The sequence below is a fragment of the Pinus tabuliformis genome, chromosome 5_2 (assembly GCF_031772625.1).
Source record: "Pinus tabuliformis cultivar Carrire ecotype Pingquan chromosome 5_2, CPIR1, whole genome shotgun sequence".
NCBI lineage: Eukaryota > Viridiplantae > Streptophyta > Pinopsida > Pinales > Pinaceae > Pinus > Pinus tabuliformis.
In genome coordinates, this window is record NC_142306.1 from 1,053,486,222 (window position 1) to 1,053,504,198 (window position 17,977).

The 17,977-nt window shown below is 38.4% G+C and overlaps 1 protein-coding gene and 1 pseudogene across 1 annotated transcript in view; one reads left to right on the forward strand and one right to left on the reverse strand.

Annotated features, from left to right (window-relative positions):
- LOC149162853 (basal transcription factor complex subunit-like protein) overlaps positions 1-17,313 on the forward strand; it is a 232,251-nt gene extending 214,938 nt beyond the window's left edge. Inside the window, exon 11 of the mRNA XM_089437412.1 lies at positions 16,931-17,313. Coding sequence (XP_089293538.1) covers positions 16,931-16,967 — 37 coding nt within the window. The 3' untranslated portion in view covers positions 16,968-17,313. The remainder of the gene's footprint in view (positions 1-16,930) is intronic.
- Positions 10,241-11,791, reverse strand: LOC149162855 (exosome complex exonuclease RRP44 homolog A pseudogene; annotated as a pseudogene).
- Positions 17,314-17,977: the final 664 nt, after the last annotated feature.

Here is a 17,977-nt window from a genome sequence, read left to right on the forward strand (position 1 = left end):
CTAGTTAAATTAAGTTTGGAAAGGGGAGGGTTTATAACATTATCATTCACTTCCCAACATTCACGTGGTTCGTTGGCATCTTCAACAACGTTTTTTCAAAAAGCCATAACTTCTTCATTCAAAAGCCGTCTTAAGAGCCGTTTTTTTTTTAATCGGCTTAATTTTTTCGAGATTGTTCCATTGGAACACTTAGTTTCAACATCTATAGCTTTAGTTTCTTTTAAAATGGAAAGTCCATGCTTAGTTATTCTTGACAACACCAATTACTTGCAATGACTATCCTACATTGTGGATTTACTTAGAAGTAAAGGTCTTTATAGAATAGCCTTAGACCAAGAGTCTAAACCTAAAGATGAAGATAAGAAAGCCAATGGGAAAATAAGCAAAATGAAGCACGTGGGTTGTTAGGGATGTCTATTTCTCCAGACTTTAGATTCCATATCGCAGAAATTGATACCCCTGATGAAGCAATGAAACAACTCAATAAAGTTTTTGGAATTAAAAATGAAATTAGAGCCGATGAACTCGAAAATGAGTTGCTTATGTTGGACCCCAATAATTTTTTTCATTGAAGATTTTTTGTTCAAGTTCAAGCCCCTTGGACTTCTCTTGGAAGGTGTTAAGGTTAAGAAAGAAGATGGTAACCTTATCTATTCCATTCTTACGAAGTTAAGACCAACCTACTCTGTGTTTGTTTCCACCTTCTATTTTACTAGAGAAGCCTTTATTTCTCAAGGACAAGCCTACAAGTCCCCCTCTTTTGATGCCTTCTGTGATTCTTTAATAAGAGAACAAGAAAAACTCTTACATCTTGGTCTTCTTAATATTGGAAACTCTTCTAAGAAAGTCTTAGCAGCCCAGTAGTAACCAAATTCAAAGAATCCTAAGAAGCAACATCCTAAAAAAAATGGTCCTAAACCAAACAAGGGTCCTAAGTAGTTTCAGTCTCAAAATGAAAAATCATTTCAACAAAATGATAAGGCAAATAAAAACAAAGGGAAGAAGACTGAGAGACATTGCAAAATTTTGTAATCGTGATGGCCACTTAGAATCCAATTTTTTTAAGAAGATGGAAGCCTTGGAAGAAGCCATGAAGAAGCATAACATCCATTTGGAGCACTCTTCAACTTGAACTTCATCTTTAGGAATAACACTTTCTGCATGTGGTTGTCAAGCATCTCGGTATGATTATGCTCTAAATGTATCTTCTTCTTCTCATTCTCATGAGTGACTCATTGATTCTGGAGCTTCTTATCACATAGCTAAGAACAAAGCCATGTTTTCTTCTTTAAATGATTGTAACCAAAAATATCTATGTTGGTGATGATAGATCTTCGAGTGTTGTAGGGACTGGAACTATTCATCTAAACAATGGTCAGTTTAATGATGTATTTTGTTCCTACCTTATCCTGTAGCCTTCTATCTGTATATCAGATAACTCATTTAGGTGAAGGTAAAACCGTTGAATTTTCACCCCATGATGTTGTAATTAAGGACCTAAGAGATCCTAGATAGATTCTAGCTACTAACATTGTTGATGATTCTACAAGGTTGTGTAAGTTTAAGAAATTTGGGTCATCAACTCTTCCCTTGGTATTTGTTGCTCATGATGAAGTGAGCAAACTTTGGCATGAACGATTTGGTCACTTAAACTATCGCTCCCTTCAAAATCTATGTAAAGAAAATATGGTGACATGTCTTCCTACGTTATCTTGCAGAGATGGTGTTTGTTTCGGATGTGTACTTGGAAAACATCATCGAGATGGTTTTGAAAAACATGCCTCTTGGCACGCCTCAACCCCTTTACAGCTTGCGCATAGTGATTTATGTGGTCCACTTCCAGTTGTTTCATTCTTTGGCTACAAGTATTTCTTAACTTTCATTGATGATTTCTTCAGACACACTTGGGTATGCTTCTTAAAACTCAAGAGTGAAGTCTTTAACATGTTCTTGATCTTTAAGGTCTTTGTTGAGAAACAATTTGGACATCAAATTCTTAAACTAAGATCTGATAATGGCGGAGAATATGTTAACAACAAATTCATCAACTTTTGCACTGAGCATGGAATTCAATTGCAACATACTGTTCCATGTACTCCACAACAAAATGATGTAGCTGAAAGGAAGAATTGCACCTTAAAGGAAATGGCTAATTGTATGCTTCAATCTAAAGGACTTAGTCTTAATTTTTGGGTAGAAGCAATTAAGTATGCAAATTACATAGTAAATCACACTCATACTAAGGTTTTAAACAATATCACTTTAGAAGAAGCATGGAGCTCAATTAAATCAGATGTAAGTCACTTTCGTGTTTTTGGAAGTGAAGCATGGACCCATATTCCAGATGAGAAACATAAAGCCTTAGAACCTAAGAGTGAAAAATGTATTTTTGTTGGATATTTTGAAGATGTCAAAGGATATAGATTTCTTCAACCTAAATCCAAAAATGTTATCATTAGAAGACATGTAAAGTTTGCTGAAAATATATCGGCCTACAAGCCTAGTTCGGCGGATGTGCCACCTCTCTCTATCCCTTTTACTTCTGAAAATATTCCTTCTTCAGATGATGACAGCAAGGATGACAATCCTCCCCCACCTTCTTGGGATTCTCCTTCAGCTCCTCAGCTTCCCAAATGGGGCTGCACTACTCGGGATGTAGCAGGTGCTCTTGCAAGCGATCCTACAGATCAGGGTCGTACACATTCTCAGTTCGATAGAGCCTTTTCTTTAATGGCTTAAGCTTCAACGAATTATGATCCTGACACCTTTGCAGAAGCTTCAGGCCATCCAGATTGGGATGCAGCTATGAATGAAGAATATCGTTCACTATTGGCAAATGCTACATGGGACCTTGTTCCTCTTCCAAAGGGATGAAAACTTGTTAGATGCAAATGGGTTTACAGAACCAAGTTTGGACCATATGGAAAAGTTGATAAACATAAAGCTTCTCTTGTTGCTAAAGAGACCTCTCAATTATAAAAAAGTTTTCCAACGGCTAGTTGGCTTGATCCTTGTCAAAGCAATCTCAACCGTTGATGAAGATTAAGTGATCTTTTAATCATCACCGCTGAAATAAAGTTACTTTTTGAGGAAATTCGAATTTCATTTTTAATTAATCAAGATTATTTTGAGTTAATTGTTGCGAAAAGTTGACTTTGACTTAACTACTATGTCTCAAGGGTTCAAAATATCTTGAAATTTTCAATATTCCCTTAGCCGAGGACCTAAAAAAATTAACAACTTTAAATTAATTTTCCTAGGACCTAAATTCATTAAATATCTGGCTTTAACATTTTAATTTATTTTGGCCAACAATTTTAATTAATTGAATCATGAAGGGATTATTAATTTTTCCAATCCTATAATATTTAGCCATGGTGTCTATCTATGAGGGACCATGCACTAAAATATTTTTTACATGAAATATTATGTTTCTAACCCATGAAGGGGGAACACCTGTTTGTTATAGACCCTAAAAAATTACCTATTTCTATGACACAATATGATCTAGTAGATTAAGTGACTTGTAATAAAATAATCTAACCAAATAGTTAGAATTATTCCCAAATCACTTTTACAGAGACTCGACAAATAACACTAGGACTCATTTAAAATCCCAACGACAAAATTTAGCCGAGGACCTAAAAAAATTAACAACTTTAAATTAATTTTCCTAGGACCTAAATTCATTAAATATCTGGCTTTAACATTTTAATTTATTTTGGCCAACAATTTTAATTAATTGAATCATGAAGGGATTATTAATTTTTCCAATCCTATAATATTTAGCCATGGTGTCTATCTATGAGGGACCATGCACTAAAATATTTTTTACATGAAATATTATGTTTCTAACCCATGAAGGGGGAACACCTGTTTGTTATAGACCCTAAAAAATTACCTATTTCTATGACACAATATGATCTAGTAGATTAAGTGACTTGTAATAAAATAATCTAACCAAATAGTTAGAATTATTCCCAAATCACTTTTACAGAGACTCGACAAATAACACTAGGACTCATTTAAAATCCCAACGACAAAATCCATCCTAGCTTTGGGGTGATGCTGGAGAGAAAAACTCTATCGATCATCCATGTTTAGAAACACACATGTATCGGTGAGACTAAAAACTTCTTACGATAGAAATCATCATTAGAAAAATAAATTTACCTAGGTTGTTACATACATTTGTCCTACTAAGATCATTTACATTACAAAATGCAGAATGGGTTAACAAAACTCCAATGTACATATAGCTGATAATGATGAATTTGTAGATCATCTGAGTGCTCGGACATGATGGAAATCCAAGCGTGAAAAAATATACAGCTATGGGGTAGTTGACATGGAGTGGTCAACATGTTCTAGTTTATTATAAGCAAGAATTTGTGACTCCATTAAGGCACTGGTCTCATACTTTAAAATTTGATCAAAATAATAATGTTGCTTAAATTTAACCAAGTGGTTTGACCACTCATTCGCGTCCCCCAAACAAGTTGGTTTCCAACTTGTTTTCCTTCACCTCATTCCATAGGGATTACCCCCATAGCTTGCTGTTGGGAGATAGCGAGAATGGAGTGGGCGGGGATCAGAGTGACAACCCCCAACTTGTTTTCCTTCACCTCATTCCATAGGGATTACCCCCATAGCTTGCTGTTGGGAGACAGCTAGAATGGAGTGGGCGGGGATCAACGTGATAACCTCCGTATTGAGCGTTGTCGTGGTGCCTATACAATTCGGGCGACAACACACCTCACAAAAATTTCAACGAATTTTGATCATGTAACATGGATTTTCCAATTTTTTCAATAGATCGATTCTTTCGTTCTGCAACTCCATTTTGTTCGAGATTGTATGGGACTATTAGCACTCTCTTAATCCCACACTCCTTACAGAGGGCTATGATTTCCTTTGAAGTATATTCTCCTCCATTATTGGACCTTCATATCTTTATTCTCCTTTCTGTAAGGTTCTCCACTTCAACTTTTAATTATTGAATTTTGGCGAATACTCCATCCTTGGATTTCATCAAATAAACCCAAGTTTTCCTTGAGTGGTCATCAATGAATGTTACATAATATAGATGACCTCCAAGAGACTTTGGAGACATAAGACCATAGGCATCGAAATGAATGAGATCCATAATTTCTTTTGTCCTTGAAGCATTGCTTCCAAATGTTCCTTTGGTATTTTTACCCAGTGCACATCCCTTACATATTCCTTCATGGTCTTCCTTGAGTTCGGGGATGCCATTCACCATTGAATTTAGAGTTGGTAGGATTTTGTAGTGAATGCGACCAAACCTTCTATGCGAAAGTTTGCATGGGCTAACTTCAACATAACCCAAAGCTTGAGGGAGGGGAGTCAGCAATTTGTAGAGTCTTCCTTCACGGATCCCAATCATCTTTGCATTTTCGATGCTAGAGTTTTTATCCCATACTACAACCTTTCCATTTATGAAAGCAATCATATCTCCCTTTTCTTCTAGACATGAAATGGAAAGTCGATTCTTATGCAAACCTTGAACAAATAGGATGTTGTTGTGATGAATATTTCCTCCATTCTCCAGCTCCAGCGAGGTTGATCCAATTCCTCTCACAGGATAGCTCTTTTTTTCACCAAGTTCAATGGAGTAAGAAGATTTTCCTCTTGACAATGTCTTTAGCTGCTTGTGCTCACTAGTCATATGTCATGATGCTCCACTGTCGATCACCCAAACATTCTCATCTTCAAATGTGCTGGTAAGTGTTAAAGAATAGTCCTTTGTCCTTTGTAGATGTCTTGGTCATATCCTTCTTGAGAGAAAATAGGAGATCCCATAGTTCTTTAATGCCCTCCTTGAGATGACTTGCCACCATAGTACACATCTTTAAGAACTTCTTCGATGTAGTAGAGATCTTGTTAATCTTAGATTATGTTCTATGCTTAAGAGAAATTTTACTTCAATTTTCTTATTAGCCCAATATCAATATCCAGATTAGCGATCACATTAACATGATAGTAAAATGCAGATAGAACATAAACAATAATAGTAGAAGAGAAGCGATGACAAGAGGACATAAGATGTGGCGCATGCCAGGGACAAACCTCAATGTGGGGAAACCCTTTGATCAATTCTTCTTATTATTCTTCAAAAGTTTAGCAGAGAGAGAGAGAGAGAGTACAATATGCAAAACTCACTTGCCCAATCGAAGTCAAATCTGTCCTGTCAAACAATAGTCACAGTCAAGCATTTTGGGCAGAGCGACTCTCCCCAGTTGGGAAGAGATGTGGGCTGCTCTTTGATAGGAAGAGATCAAGAGGTTGACCAAGGCGGGGAGTAGTGGTAAGGGAGTTCGAGTCAAGAAAGAGGAGGAGGAGGATGTAACTCTAGTATCTGCGGGACAACAAGGGAAGAGGCAGAAGAAGGACATCTCTAAGGTCAAGTGCTTCAACTGTGGGGAGATGGGACATTATGTATCTCAGTGCCCTAGGAAGAAAGACAAGGGAGAAGCTTCCGACTCAAAGGCAGCTCCAGCAAAGGTGGAGAAGGATGTCGAGATTGATGACAATATTGCCAATAGTGCTCATGCGCCTCTAGAGAAGAGGTGGTGAGACATTGAACTGTAGTGAGGAGGACTACAGGAAAAGGGATAGGATCCTTGAGGTGCCCAAACTCTTGGATCACATACGACTACGAGAGCCCTTAATGATAGTAGCAGAATGATGAGAGTCAGTTGGTGCGAGGGATGATGGAGCAACAGTGGTAGAGCTAGAGCGCCAAAATTTGAAGCAATGCAGTGGAGTGTTGTAGCAGTGCGGAAGGCACAGAGCATATACAACCACAACACAGTAGCATCAGAGGGGCAACATAGGATAGCAACAGAGGTAGCTTCAGCATCACGAGTCTTCCAGACTAACCAGGATGTCAGTGTTTGGGTGAAGTCAGTTACTTACTTCTCAATAACTGGGTTGCAGTGCAACAGTTAGTAGTGGCAGTGCTATGGGCAACATGAGGCAGCGTTTTGAGAGGGAGCTGCTGTATAGGTGTAGCAGTGGCAGTGGCAGTGTCATGGGCGACAATACAGGAAGCAACAATGTGGTGAATGTGGGGCAGTGGGCAAGCATCAACATAGAGGACCGATACAGAGGATCATTGTGATGCTTCTATGTTGAAGCATTGCTAGAGCACATTCCTCGCTAAGAGGAGTGTTGATTTTGGGTAGCATTGGATGTGCTCTACCCATGAAATTTGGTGGAGAGGCTAAGGCACATGAGATCTCCAAGACCCAAAAATCGTTTGGAGAAATTCCACCCGGATGAGGAGTTATTAAAATAATTAATATTTTTAATGGGTTCCTATATCTAAACTTAGGAAAATAAAAATATTAATGTGTATTAATAAAATATGGGTGAAAAAGTTCTAAGTGACGAGAATCAAGCTAGTTCTAATCTTTAGCCGTTGATTAGGGACTTAATCTCGGTCGTTGATTCGTCAACAGTAAAAGTATAAGAGGAGGCTTGAGGGTCAGTTGAAGATACACTAGGTGATCAAAGAATTTGATTTTATGAGGCGAGGTTTGTTGAGGAAATCAAGTTAGTGATTAGAGTTGCAATAAGGGGCAGTTCAGCTTGGGATTTTCATTCGAGGCTAAAGAATACATAGCAGAGAGGCAGCGCAGTGCCTAGAGAGATAGCGCAGGCCCTAGAAGGGCTGACGCAGAGGCGAAAGAGCTGACGTAGAGGGCGCAGAAGGCTGACGTAGGTGACACAAAAGTTGTAGAGGCTAACACTGGCCCTCAGAGGCAGCATTGGGGAGATTATGTGGGGCAAACTAGGAGCATATCAACAGATTTTGTGCCGGGAGAGGGTGACGCAGCTCCTGGGAGTGACGCAATTCTAGAGCAGTGCTTGGAGCAACTTTCATTGTCCAGCATAGGGAATAGCCAGAGTCGCTGTGGGGTTTGATCATTTGCTTGCTGATTTGCTGAAATATCTGTCTCTAGATAGAGGTACTACTGCTAAGGATATTCTTTGTTGGGTGAGCCATTTCTGGCACCCTAGTTGTATTTATGAAATCTGCTTAATAATACAAACCCTCTATATGTTGCACCGGTTTTTCCGAATTGGGTTTTACCGGGGATGATTGTACACAAATAATGTTGTCCTTTGTGTTATTGTCTCTGTTTATTTCAGTGCACGATCTGTATATTTGTGAAAGCTACAATTGTGTTTACTTTGATGTTTACGCAATTAAATAACTTGTTAATGTAAAGAACAAGTAGGAGATTGTGAACTAGTAATTGCAGCAGGGATTTTTGATGTGTTAGATTCAGGAATTTTCACATGGTATCAGAGTGATTGCAGATCATAGTCGACAGAAGGCACCGATCGAGAAATCTGAGAAATTGCAGCAGAGAAGCAGCTTCCCCGAGAGACAACGTTGTTCCAGAGCTAAAAAGGCAAGGGGAGTGATGCAGTGTGGAGTGTGTGACACAGAGGCTCACACAGTTCTTGCATCAGCACTTTGAGCCAGGAGAAGGGCCAATGCAAAGGCAGAGGAGGGCAGATTAGGCTCACGCAGAGCCACGTCATCTTTCTGAGCTAAGAAGGATTGACGCAGTTCGCCGGGAGAAGCAGATTCAACCCACGCAGAGATTGCGCAGAGCCTGAAGGGCTTAGATTCTTCGAGTTGCCAGGGGTAAGGGAGTTGTGCAGTTTTTGATTTGATGAGCTAGTGGGACGTTGTTTTTGTCTGTGCAGAACAATGTCTAAGGAGACTAAACCAAGTTAGAGGGAAGCACTAGCTCGACAAATTTCTAGCCAAGAAATCCAGATCCGAGTTGCAGCGGCAAAGGGGGATTAGAGAGGAGTGATTCGACAGTTGGCAAGAGGATTTCTAGGAGGGAAGTTGAGACTCAGAGGGAGTCTAGAAGAGGAGCAGAGATGGCAGTGAACGGATTGAGGGATCATGACAAATTGGACGAGGCTTCCAATTTTGTCATCTGGAAGGCCATGATCCTTGCAATCCTGGATAAACATTGCATCAAGGACTATGCCTTGAAAATCGTAGCTGTCCCTATTGATCCGAATGCAAATGAGAAGTATGAGGAGGCCATGGAAAAGGCGAAATGCATGATCCTAAACGGGGTCAAGGATCATGTCATACCACATATCGCTGAGAAGAACACAACAAATGAGATGTGGGAGATGTTGACCACCTTATACCAGGGCTCTTCCGTGCAGTGGAAGATGTTATTAGAGAATCAACTGAGGTCATATCAGATGCAGAAAGGAGAGGAGATAGATCACTTTTGAAGCATAAAAATTGGTAGCTTGTAGGCTTGAATGTAAAAATACACAAGAGGTATTTTGTAATAATAATTTATTATATATAATAATGTATAAGTGATGCTGACTTTATAATGAGGACCTGCATTTATACCCATGCAGGTGTCCTTTCAAGACTAGACATGTCTTTTCATTTAACTTAATGACTATTTAACATAATCAATATTTGATTATTTAATATTTACATTTTTATTTTTATTTTATTTTCTATAATTTATATTCGTAACATTGCCTTCCTCTTCGAAAAGCTTTGTCCTCAAAGCTTAATTTCCGACAATTTTCTTCACCTTGCGTTTTTCATCTTGGCATAAGTAATTCATCACTAGTACCTTAGCATGTAGAATTCTCCAGTAATGTTGTCTTGAAACTAGGTTTTTTTTTCTTTTGTTTCTTTTTAAATAAGATTTTTTATCTTTTTTTTTAATAAGATTTTTTTTTCTTAATATTATATATATATATATATATATTTTATATAAATGCCCTTGTTTTTTTTATATATAACCTTTTTTTAAGTATTTTTATAAAAATCTATTATAATGTAACTTTATTATTTAATAAAGTCACTTTAATAATTTACTTGTGATTTATTATAATTCCTTTTGTTTATTTATTTTTAAGAGCAATAGGTAAGTTTATGTTCACTCAATGCTTCAGCGAGTCGTGTCCACACGTCGATTTTTTCACATGCACTCCATTGGAAGCCAGGACGTGTGTATTTACAATAGCCTTGTAACCAATGTTTATATTTGCAACCAGAACCTGAGAAATATCCACCAATTGTTCATCTTTTCTTCGTGCCATAGAACGTCATAGCTTATCCAACAATTTTATTGAAGCATCGTTGTCATAATCTTTTCCATATTCAAAACAAAGGTATGGCACAAATAGGGCACGCCCTCCACTCGGGTCACAGAGTTCCTTGATCACGTCTAGCAATTCTGACGCACATTTTTGAAGCACACAATGTATATTTATGTCGATCATCTGAATCGATGTATCGACCACACCCGTTGACCCTTCCTACGTGCACGCCATTTGACGGCAGGGATGAGACGACAATTTTTTTTTTCGTATATCGGTTGGAAGAACAAGGGAATGATTTGCGGAACCTGTCGAGGCAGGCACAATGGAATGTCTGGCACATTGATACGTCAGCTCCTGTGGACAACGGATGACGCTTTTCATTTGTCAGCGTGCTTACAATGTACCCAAAAACCTCTGCAGATGCAAGAGTCAGAGCTCCTCTTTCAATCCGTCTGGCCCTCATGATCTTTGCTAATGAATTCATATTGCGCAGATCGACTGTTATAGGATCAACCAACCGACTGTCATCCTTTCGTGCTTGAGCCTCAATGCGAGACGATGTTGCACATGACTTGATAACACTTTTGGTAAATCTCACAGAAACAATATTTGCTGAAGGAGGCATTTCCCAACGAATTGAAAAGGTCAATCTTTCAACATCTGAATGGAGGGAGCATAGATCTCCAGCAAGTGGTTTTGGGAGCATATCTATTCTCCACTCAACCAAGTAAACAGACGTGCCTCGTTCCGAAGCTTCTTCATCAAGAGGTGTACCTAGGAGAACAAAATTTGTAACATCAGCGATGTGGACTCCAACTTCGAAATGTCCATTTGGGAGTCCTCGACAGCATAGTGCATCATCAATGTCCTTGCAACCAGGTGGATCCACACTGAATACTCTCAGGTGGCGTAGATTCTCTCGGTGAGGATCACTCAAATCTTCTGGTTGTAATGTCCACAGAGAGGGTGGTAGGCAAGCTAGAACCTGTTTAGAAAATGCTCTTGTGTTGATGTCGTTCTCAATTAGCAAAACCTCAGTTTCTATAGCACGATTACCTATTTCTCCTATCGTTAGCACATAGTGACCAGATGGATACTGTGATAATTGATCCCATGAATCAACAGCTACAATGATTCACTTGTCAATGAGATTTCCAAGTTGGCGGGTTTGAATTCGGATTTTAGGTAATCTGCGATCAATAGATACAATTAAAGCGTTGACAATTCCACCACCACCTGCAGGCATAGGCATTGGCTCGAGAGACCCACAGTACGAATGCCAATTCCGCCTAATTATACCAATAACACGCCTAGTTGGATGGGCTGTAATATGACCTTCAAGCCCCTTGGAATTCTCCTCTAAAATGGCATCACGAGGAGCACCATTTGCATTATTCGGAACTAAGTGGACCTCCTCGTCTTCATCTTCTACAATTTTCATTGTTTTCCCTCCATCCCAGTGATCCTTAAGCAAGAGCTTTACTGCAACTACATGTTCATCAAAAGCTCGATTCATATTATCACATCCATAAATTATGATCTCGTCAACAATACTTTCACTACCAACATAGGCCTCAAGTGGGTTGTAACGATTGACACAAAGTTTCCCTTTTCCATGTTTTTGTTCTAGTCCTTGCTTCCATGAACTTTGCATTCGTATAGGTGGTGGTAACCCTTAAAATGTAGTTTTTGAGTTATAGTTCATCCTTTTGGACCACAACACAACATTTCCCCTTAGAATCTTTTCAGTGTTAGACATTTGTACAACTGAAGAATCTTCAGACATGTAATCAGTCCTTTTGGGATCCTGAATTTCAGGCATGGTGCCTCCTTCACTACTTGATGAACCTACCTGTCTCTGATCTTTATTGTTGAGCCAACCCTGCTTATCTACTGACCCATCAGATGAAGCATGTGAAGAGCGATGATTCTCCCTTGGCAAATGAGTAGAAGGTGATTGAACTGAAGATTTCCTTTTTGAAGTTGGTGTCTTGATTGGACCAGCTCGTTTTACATCTTCCAAATTCAAAAACATAGTCTGTCTATTACATTTTTTCCCCAACTTTGCTTTTGTTTGTTCATCATCAAAATCAGTAATCTTGATATCTTCATCCTCTACAACTGTATTTACATCCTCTTTTATAGATTCTACATGTTTAAGTGTTGTATTTTCAATAACTTCATCCTGTTTGACATTAAAATCAGCTTCATCTGGATACTTATCTTGATTGATATCATTTTCGTATTCATCATTATCTATTACATCCTCATTTTCATTATTATTAGTTTGGATACTCATCTTGATTGATATCATTTTCGTATTCATCATTATCTATTACATCCTCATTTTTATTATTATTAGTTTGATCAAAATCTTCTTCTCCTGCTTCACCTTGTTTCGTTTCTTCACTTGTCGCTATTATCTTCCTTATTATTGATTTCCTTTCGACATGCTTTAACTTATGCAAATGATTTTTCTAAATGCTAAAATGCTTCTTGAATTTTACTAAACTATTCAACGCATTCAGGACATGAACGTAATGGTGCACATTGTGCGGCGAACAATGTTCAAAAACCTGCATGATTATATTGTTCGCCATGGCTCTTATATCACTGAAGCATAAAAACTGGTAGCTTGTCGACTTGAATGCAAAAATATACAAAAGGTATTTTGTAATAATAATTTATTATATATAAAAATGTAAAAGTGATGATAATTGTTACAATGAGGACCTGCAATTATCCCTACGCAGGTGTCCTTTCATAGACATGTCTTTTCATTTAACTTAATGACTATTTAACATAATCAATATTTGATTATTTAATATTTACATTTTTATTTTTATTTTATTTTCTATAATTTATATTTGTAACAACTTCCTCCTCAGAGTGCAAGGAATTCGCGACCAACTTACTTCCATGGGGTCTACACTGGATCCAGAGTTTATGGTCAGGATTGCTCTGAATGCAGTCTCCGAGGACTGGGAGATGTTTGTCCAAAGCATTTTGGGAGTGACTCTCCCTAGTTGGGAAGAGATGTGGGCAACTCTTTGATAGGAAGAGATCAGGAGGTTGACCAAGTCGGGGAGTAGTGATAAGGGAGTTCGAGTCAAGAAAGAGGAGGAGGAGGATGCGGCTCTAGGATCTGCGAGACAACAAGGGAAAAGGAAGAAGAAGGACATTTCCAAGGTCAAGTGCTTCAACTGTGGGGAGATGGGACATTATGCATCTTAGTGCCCCAGGAAGTAAGGCAAGGGAGAAGCTTCCGACTCAAAAGAAGCTCTAGTAAAGGCAGAGAAGGATGTTGACATTGATGACGATTATGCCATGGGTGCTCATGCGCCTCTAGAGAAGAGGTGGGGAGACATTGAGCTGTAGTCAGGAGGACTACAAGAAAAGGGGAAGGATCCTTGAGGTGCTCAAACTCTTGGATCACATACGGCTACGGGAGCCCTTAATGACATTAGCAGAATGCCAAGAGTCAGTTGGTGCGGGGGATGATGGAGCAACAATGGTAGAGCTAGAGCGCCAAAGTCTAACGCAACGCAGTGGAGTGTTGTGGCAGTGCAGAAGGCACATAATAGATACAACAACAACACACTAGCATCAAAGGGGTAGCACAAGATAGGAGTATAGGTAGCTTCAACATCACAAGGCTTCCAGACTGACTAGGATGTCAGTGTTTGGATGAAGTTAGTTACTTACTTCTCGGTAACTGAGTTGCAGTGCAGTAGTTAGTAGTGGCAGTGCTATGGGCAACATGAGGCAGGGTTTTGAGAGGGAGTTGTAGTATAGATATAGTAGTGGCAGTGGCAGTGTCATGGGCAGCAGTACAGGAAGCAACAATGCGGTGGATGTGGGGCAACAGGCCAAGCATAAACACAAAGGACCAATGCGGAGGATCAATGTGATGCTTCTATGTTGAAGCATTGCTAGAGCACATTCCTCGCTATGAGGGAGTGTTGATTTTGGGTAGTATCAGATGTGCTCTAGCCATGAAATTTGGTGGAGAGGCTAAGGCACACGAGATCCCCAAAACCCAGAAATCGTTTGGAGAAATTCCACCCAGATGAGGAGTTATTAAAATAATTAATATTTTTAATGGGTTCCTAAGTCTAAACTTAGGAAAATAAAAATATTAACTTGTATTAATAAAATATGGGTGAGAAAGTTCTAAGTGACGAGGATCAAGCTAGTTCTAATCTTAGTTGTTGATTATGGACTTAATCTCAGTCGTTGATTCGTCAACAGGGAAAGTATAAGAGGATGCTTGAGGGTTAGTTGAAGATACACCAAGTGATCAAATAATTCGATTTTCTGGGTCGAGGTTTGCTGAGGAAATCGAGTTAGTGATCAGAGTTGCAGTGAGGGGCAGTTCAACAAGTGATTTTCATCCGAGGCTGAAGAATACATAGCCGAGAGGCAGCGCAGTGCCGGGAGAGACAACACAGGCCCTAGAAGGGATGACGCAGAGGCCGAAGAGCTGACGTAACCTAGAAGGGATGATGCAGACGCTGAAGAACTGACGTAGAGGATGCAAAAGGCTGATGCAAAAGCCGTAGAGGCTAATGCTGGGCTTTAGAGCTAGCGTTGGGGAAATTCTGTGGGGTAGACTAGGAGCAGATCAACAGATTCTGGGCCGAGAGAGGGTGACGCAGCACCTGGAGGAGTGATGCAGTTCCAGAGTAGTGCTTGGAGCAGCTTTCGCTGTTCAGCATAGGGAACAACCAAAGTCGCTGTGGGGTTTGATCATCCGCTTGCTAATTTGCTGGAATATCTCTCTTCGGATATAGGTACTACTGCCAAGGATATTCTCTGTTGGGTGAGCCATTTCTGGCACCTGAGTTGTATTCACGAAATCTGCTTAATAATACAAACCCTCTATATGCTACATCGGTTTTCCTGAATTGGGTTTTTCCGAGGACGATTGTCCAAAAATAACGGTGTCCCTTGTGTTATTGTCTCAGTTTATTTCAGTGCATGATCTGTATATTTGTGAAGGCTGCAATAGTGTTTACTTCGATGTTTATGTAATTAAATAACTTGTTAGTGTAAAGAACAAGTAGGAGATTGTAAACTAGTAATTGCAGTAGTGGTTTCTGATGTGTTACATTAAGGGATTTTCACACTTAGCGAGCCGTAGAGTGAGTCACATAGAGATTTAATAGCGAGCTTCAGAAATATAATACAAACCATAGAGTATAATGCGGACTCCTGAAATATAATTGCGAGCCTCACGGATTAACGAGTCATCGAACAATTGTGAGCCACTCAGAGATTAGAGAATGTGAGGATTGATGTGTCTTTGAATGAGTTCCAAGGGTTTCCTTTTATACAATTCGATGAAGGAGGAAGGGGTGCCATGAGAATTAATATGACCCTTTAATTTGTAAAGCCGACTTGATGAGAAATCTCATTTTGTATTAATAAAAAATTCTCATATATATATATATTTATATTTATACCAAATTCTTTGATGATGCTTTAATAATTATTTGCCCAACTAGATTTTGTCACGTCAATCAATAATATTTTTTTCCTTTTTATCCAATTTGCATTTTTCTTGGGGCAAGACGGGCTTTCCTTTGGGGCAGTAGTTTTTTTCCTTTTTATCCAATTTGCATTTTTCTTGGGGCAAGACGGGTTCTCCTTGGGGCAGTAGGGTTTCTCATGAGAAATTCATCCCATAGCTGCTCAAATTTCAACACTTGGGAGGATGGTGTGCACATCATCTCCCATTGGGAATGTCCTTGTGTAACACTGTAAAGTGGGGCCATTCCATGGTCCATCAAACATTTATATGATAACACTAAATACAAGTACCAACATTCAATGCTGTCCTACACTAACATTAATGTTGACTATCACTAGCATAAAAAATTACATAAAAAATGGATATTATCCTTTATTTATCAAGATTTGGCAGAACCTTTCTGTGCCTAGCTTGCTACGAGTAGACCTCCATATTGTCACGCTTGACCAAAGTGATTATTGACAAATCACACATGTTCAACATCTTATGGACAATACCTATTTTATGTTCTCAATAATGCACCCTTGAATGGACTAATCTGTGGATTATTAGCATTGCTTATTTATCAACCAAATTAAATCAATGCGGAATGTCTCTTTTATATACCATGGAGCAACTATTGATGTGGATTTATCAGCTGAATGTTACTTTGGATTAGAGTTAATATATGCAGATTGTGAACTCTACTAATAGCTTGATTCAGTAGTGGATGAACGAGAGACACTTGTTGCTCCTTTCATCCATGTATGTCAATATACCTATTACCATTAGCCATTAAATTAAAATGGAAAAAGCAGTAGCAACAATCAGTGCTGGTGCTATTTTTCTCATCTTAATTTAGCTGGTGCTATCCTTCTCAACTTCGTATGGATTGTTTAGTTATATTATAGTTAATTATCATACTTATTTTTTTAACTTTGTCTTGAGTAGCCGGGATGGGATGCTTTTACAGGCGTTTTATTTTGCTTCTGTTCACAAGATTATTACAGCATAACCTAAATTCAAAGACTTCATGTTTTCTACATGTTTCTCTTTTTTTACTCAAAAAAGCGTGATTTTATTAATTATAATAGAACCACATTTTGTAAATGTATTGTGTGTATACATTCGGTTAAGATCTAGTGATCTTGCTAAAATCGGCATATAGCCTTACATAAAAAAAATACCAAAAAAATATCATGCATGTGATATCTGTAATATAATATGCTGTAAAAGTAAAAATATATGCTGATATCGTTTTCAACATGTTTCTTGCTTCAGGTCGACCTTCAATCAAAAGCCTTCTTTTGGGAACTAACTTTATTGGATAGGATGGTGGCCCAAAGTTCATGTCCTCAAGTGGCTGTTTAAGTGGCTGTTTAAGTGGCTGTTTAGGAGGATATAACAATTTCATAGTTAATTAAGGCTTTTCTCATGGGTTTATTTTGTATTAATTTAGATGTTCTTGATTGCTGGAATCTATGTACACAGAACAATCTTTGGTTGCTTTAGCTATTTTTGCATCTTTACAACATTGTAGATTTACTTCATTTCTCAAGTTTCAATTTTGGTAATACATGGAACAAGGAGAGACGATGTGGTGTTGAAAAGAAAACCCAATATGATATATCATAATAAATTGCATGCCAATTATAGAAATTCGACATTCGTCTTTGGATTGCTGATAGATGTATTTCAATTTTTTTTTGGGCGGTAGGGGGAGGGTGAAACATGCTTTTGAGGAGTCATCTTCGGTCTTCAAGATTATGGGCATGAGGCTATCTTTTATGTCAACATTGCCCAAACCTTCTACCTGGCTGTAAACACTATGAGAAGCACAATTGTGACATGTTCTCGAACATGCTACTAGATGAGAGCTCAGCATAGAATTTCACTGTTAATAATGGGTATTTTCAGTTTATTTTGTTTTATTTTGGGGTCACTAATGTTGAAGAATATAACTAGGTTCAGTCTTCATAATTGTATTTAAGTCATGATGTAATGTATTTGTCAAAAAGAAAAAAAGAAAGAAAAATTATTGTTAAAAAAATTGACTTATTAAAGCATGAGTTTCATGCTTGGGTCAATTATTTATAGGTCAAAGCCTCAATTGTAGCTTTTAGGGTTTATGTCAAGTGTCCTTGTCCATTTTATAATGCAAAGAACCTTTCTTGGGATTTATTTGGCAAATAATAAATTTATTTTATTGTAAAATAGGTCAATTAGGCCTCCTCCACCAAGTTGACCTCAAACTGGACAAGTCAGCCTAAACTGGGTAGCAAAATTACTATATAAGGGTAGCAACTCGACCTCATTTGTCACACGCAC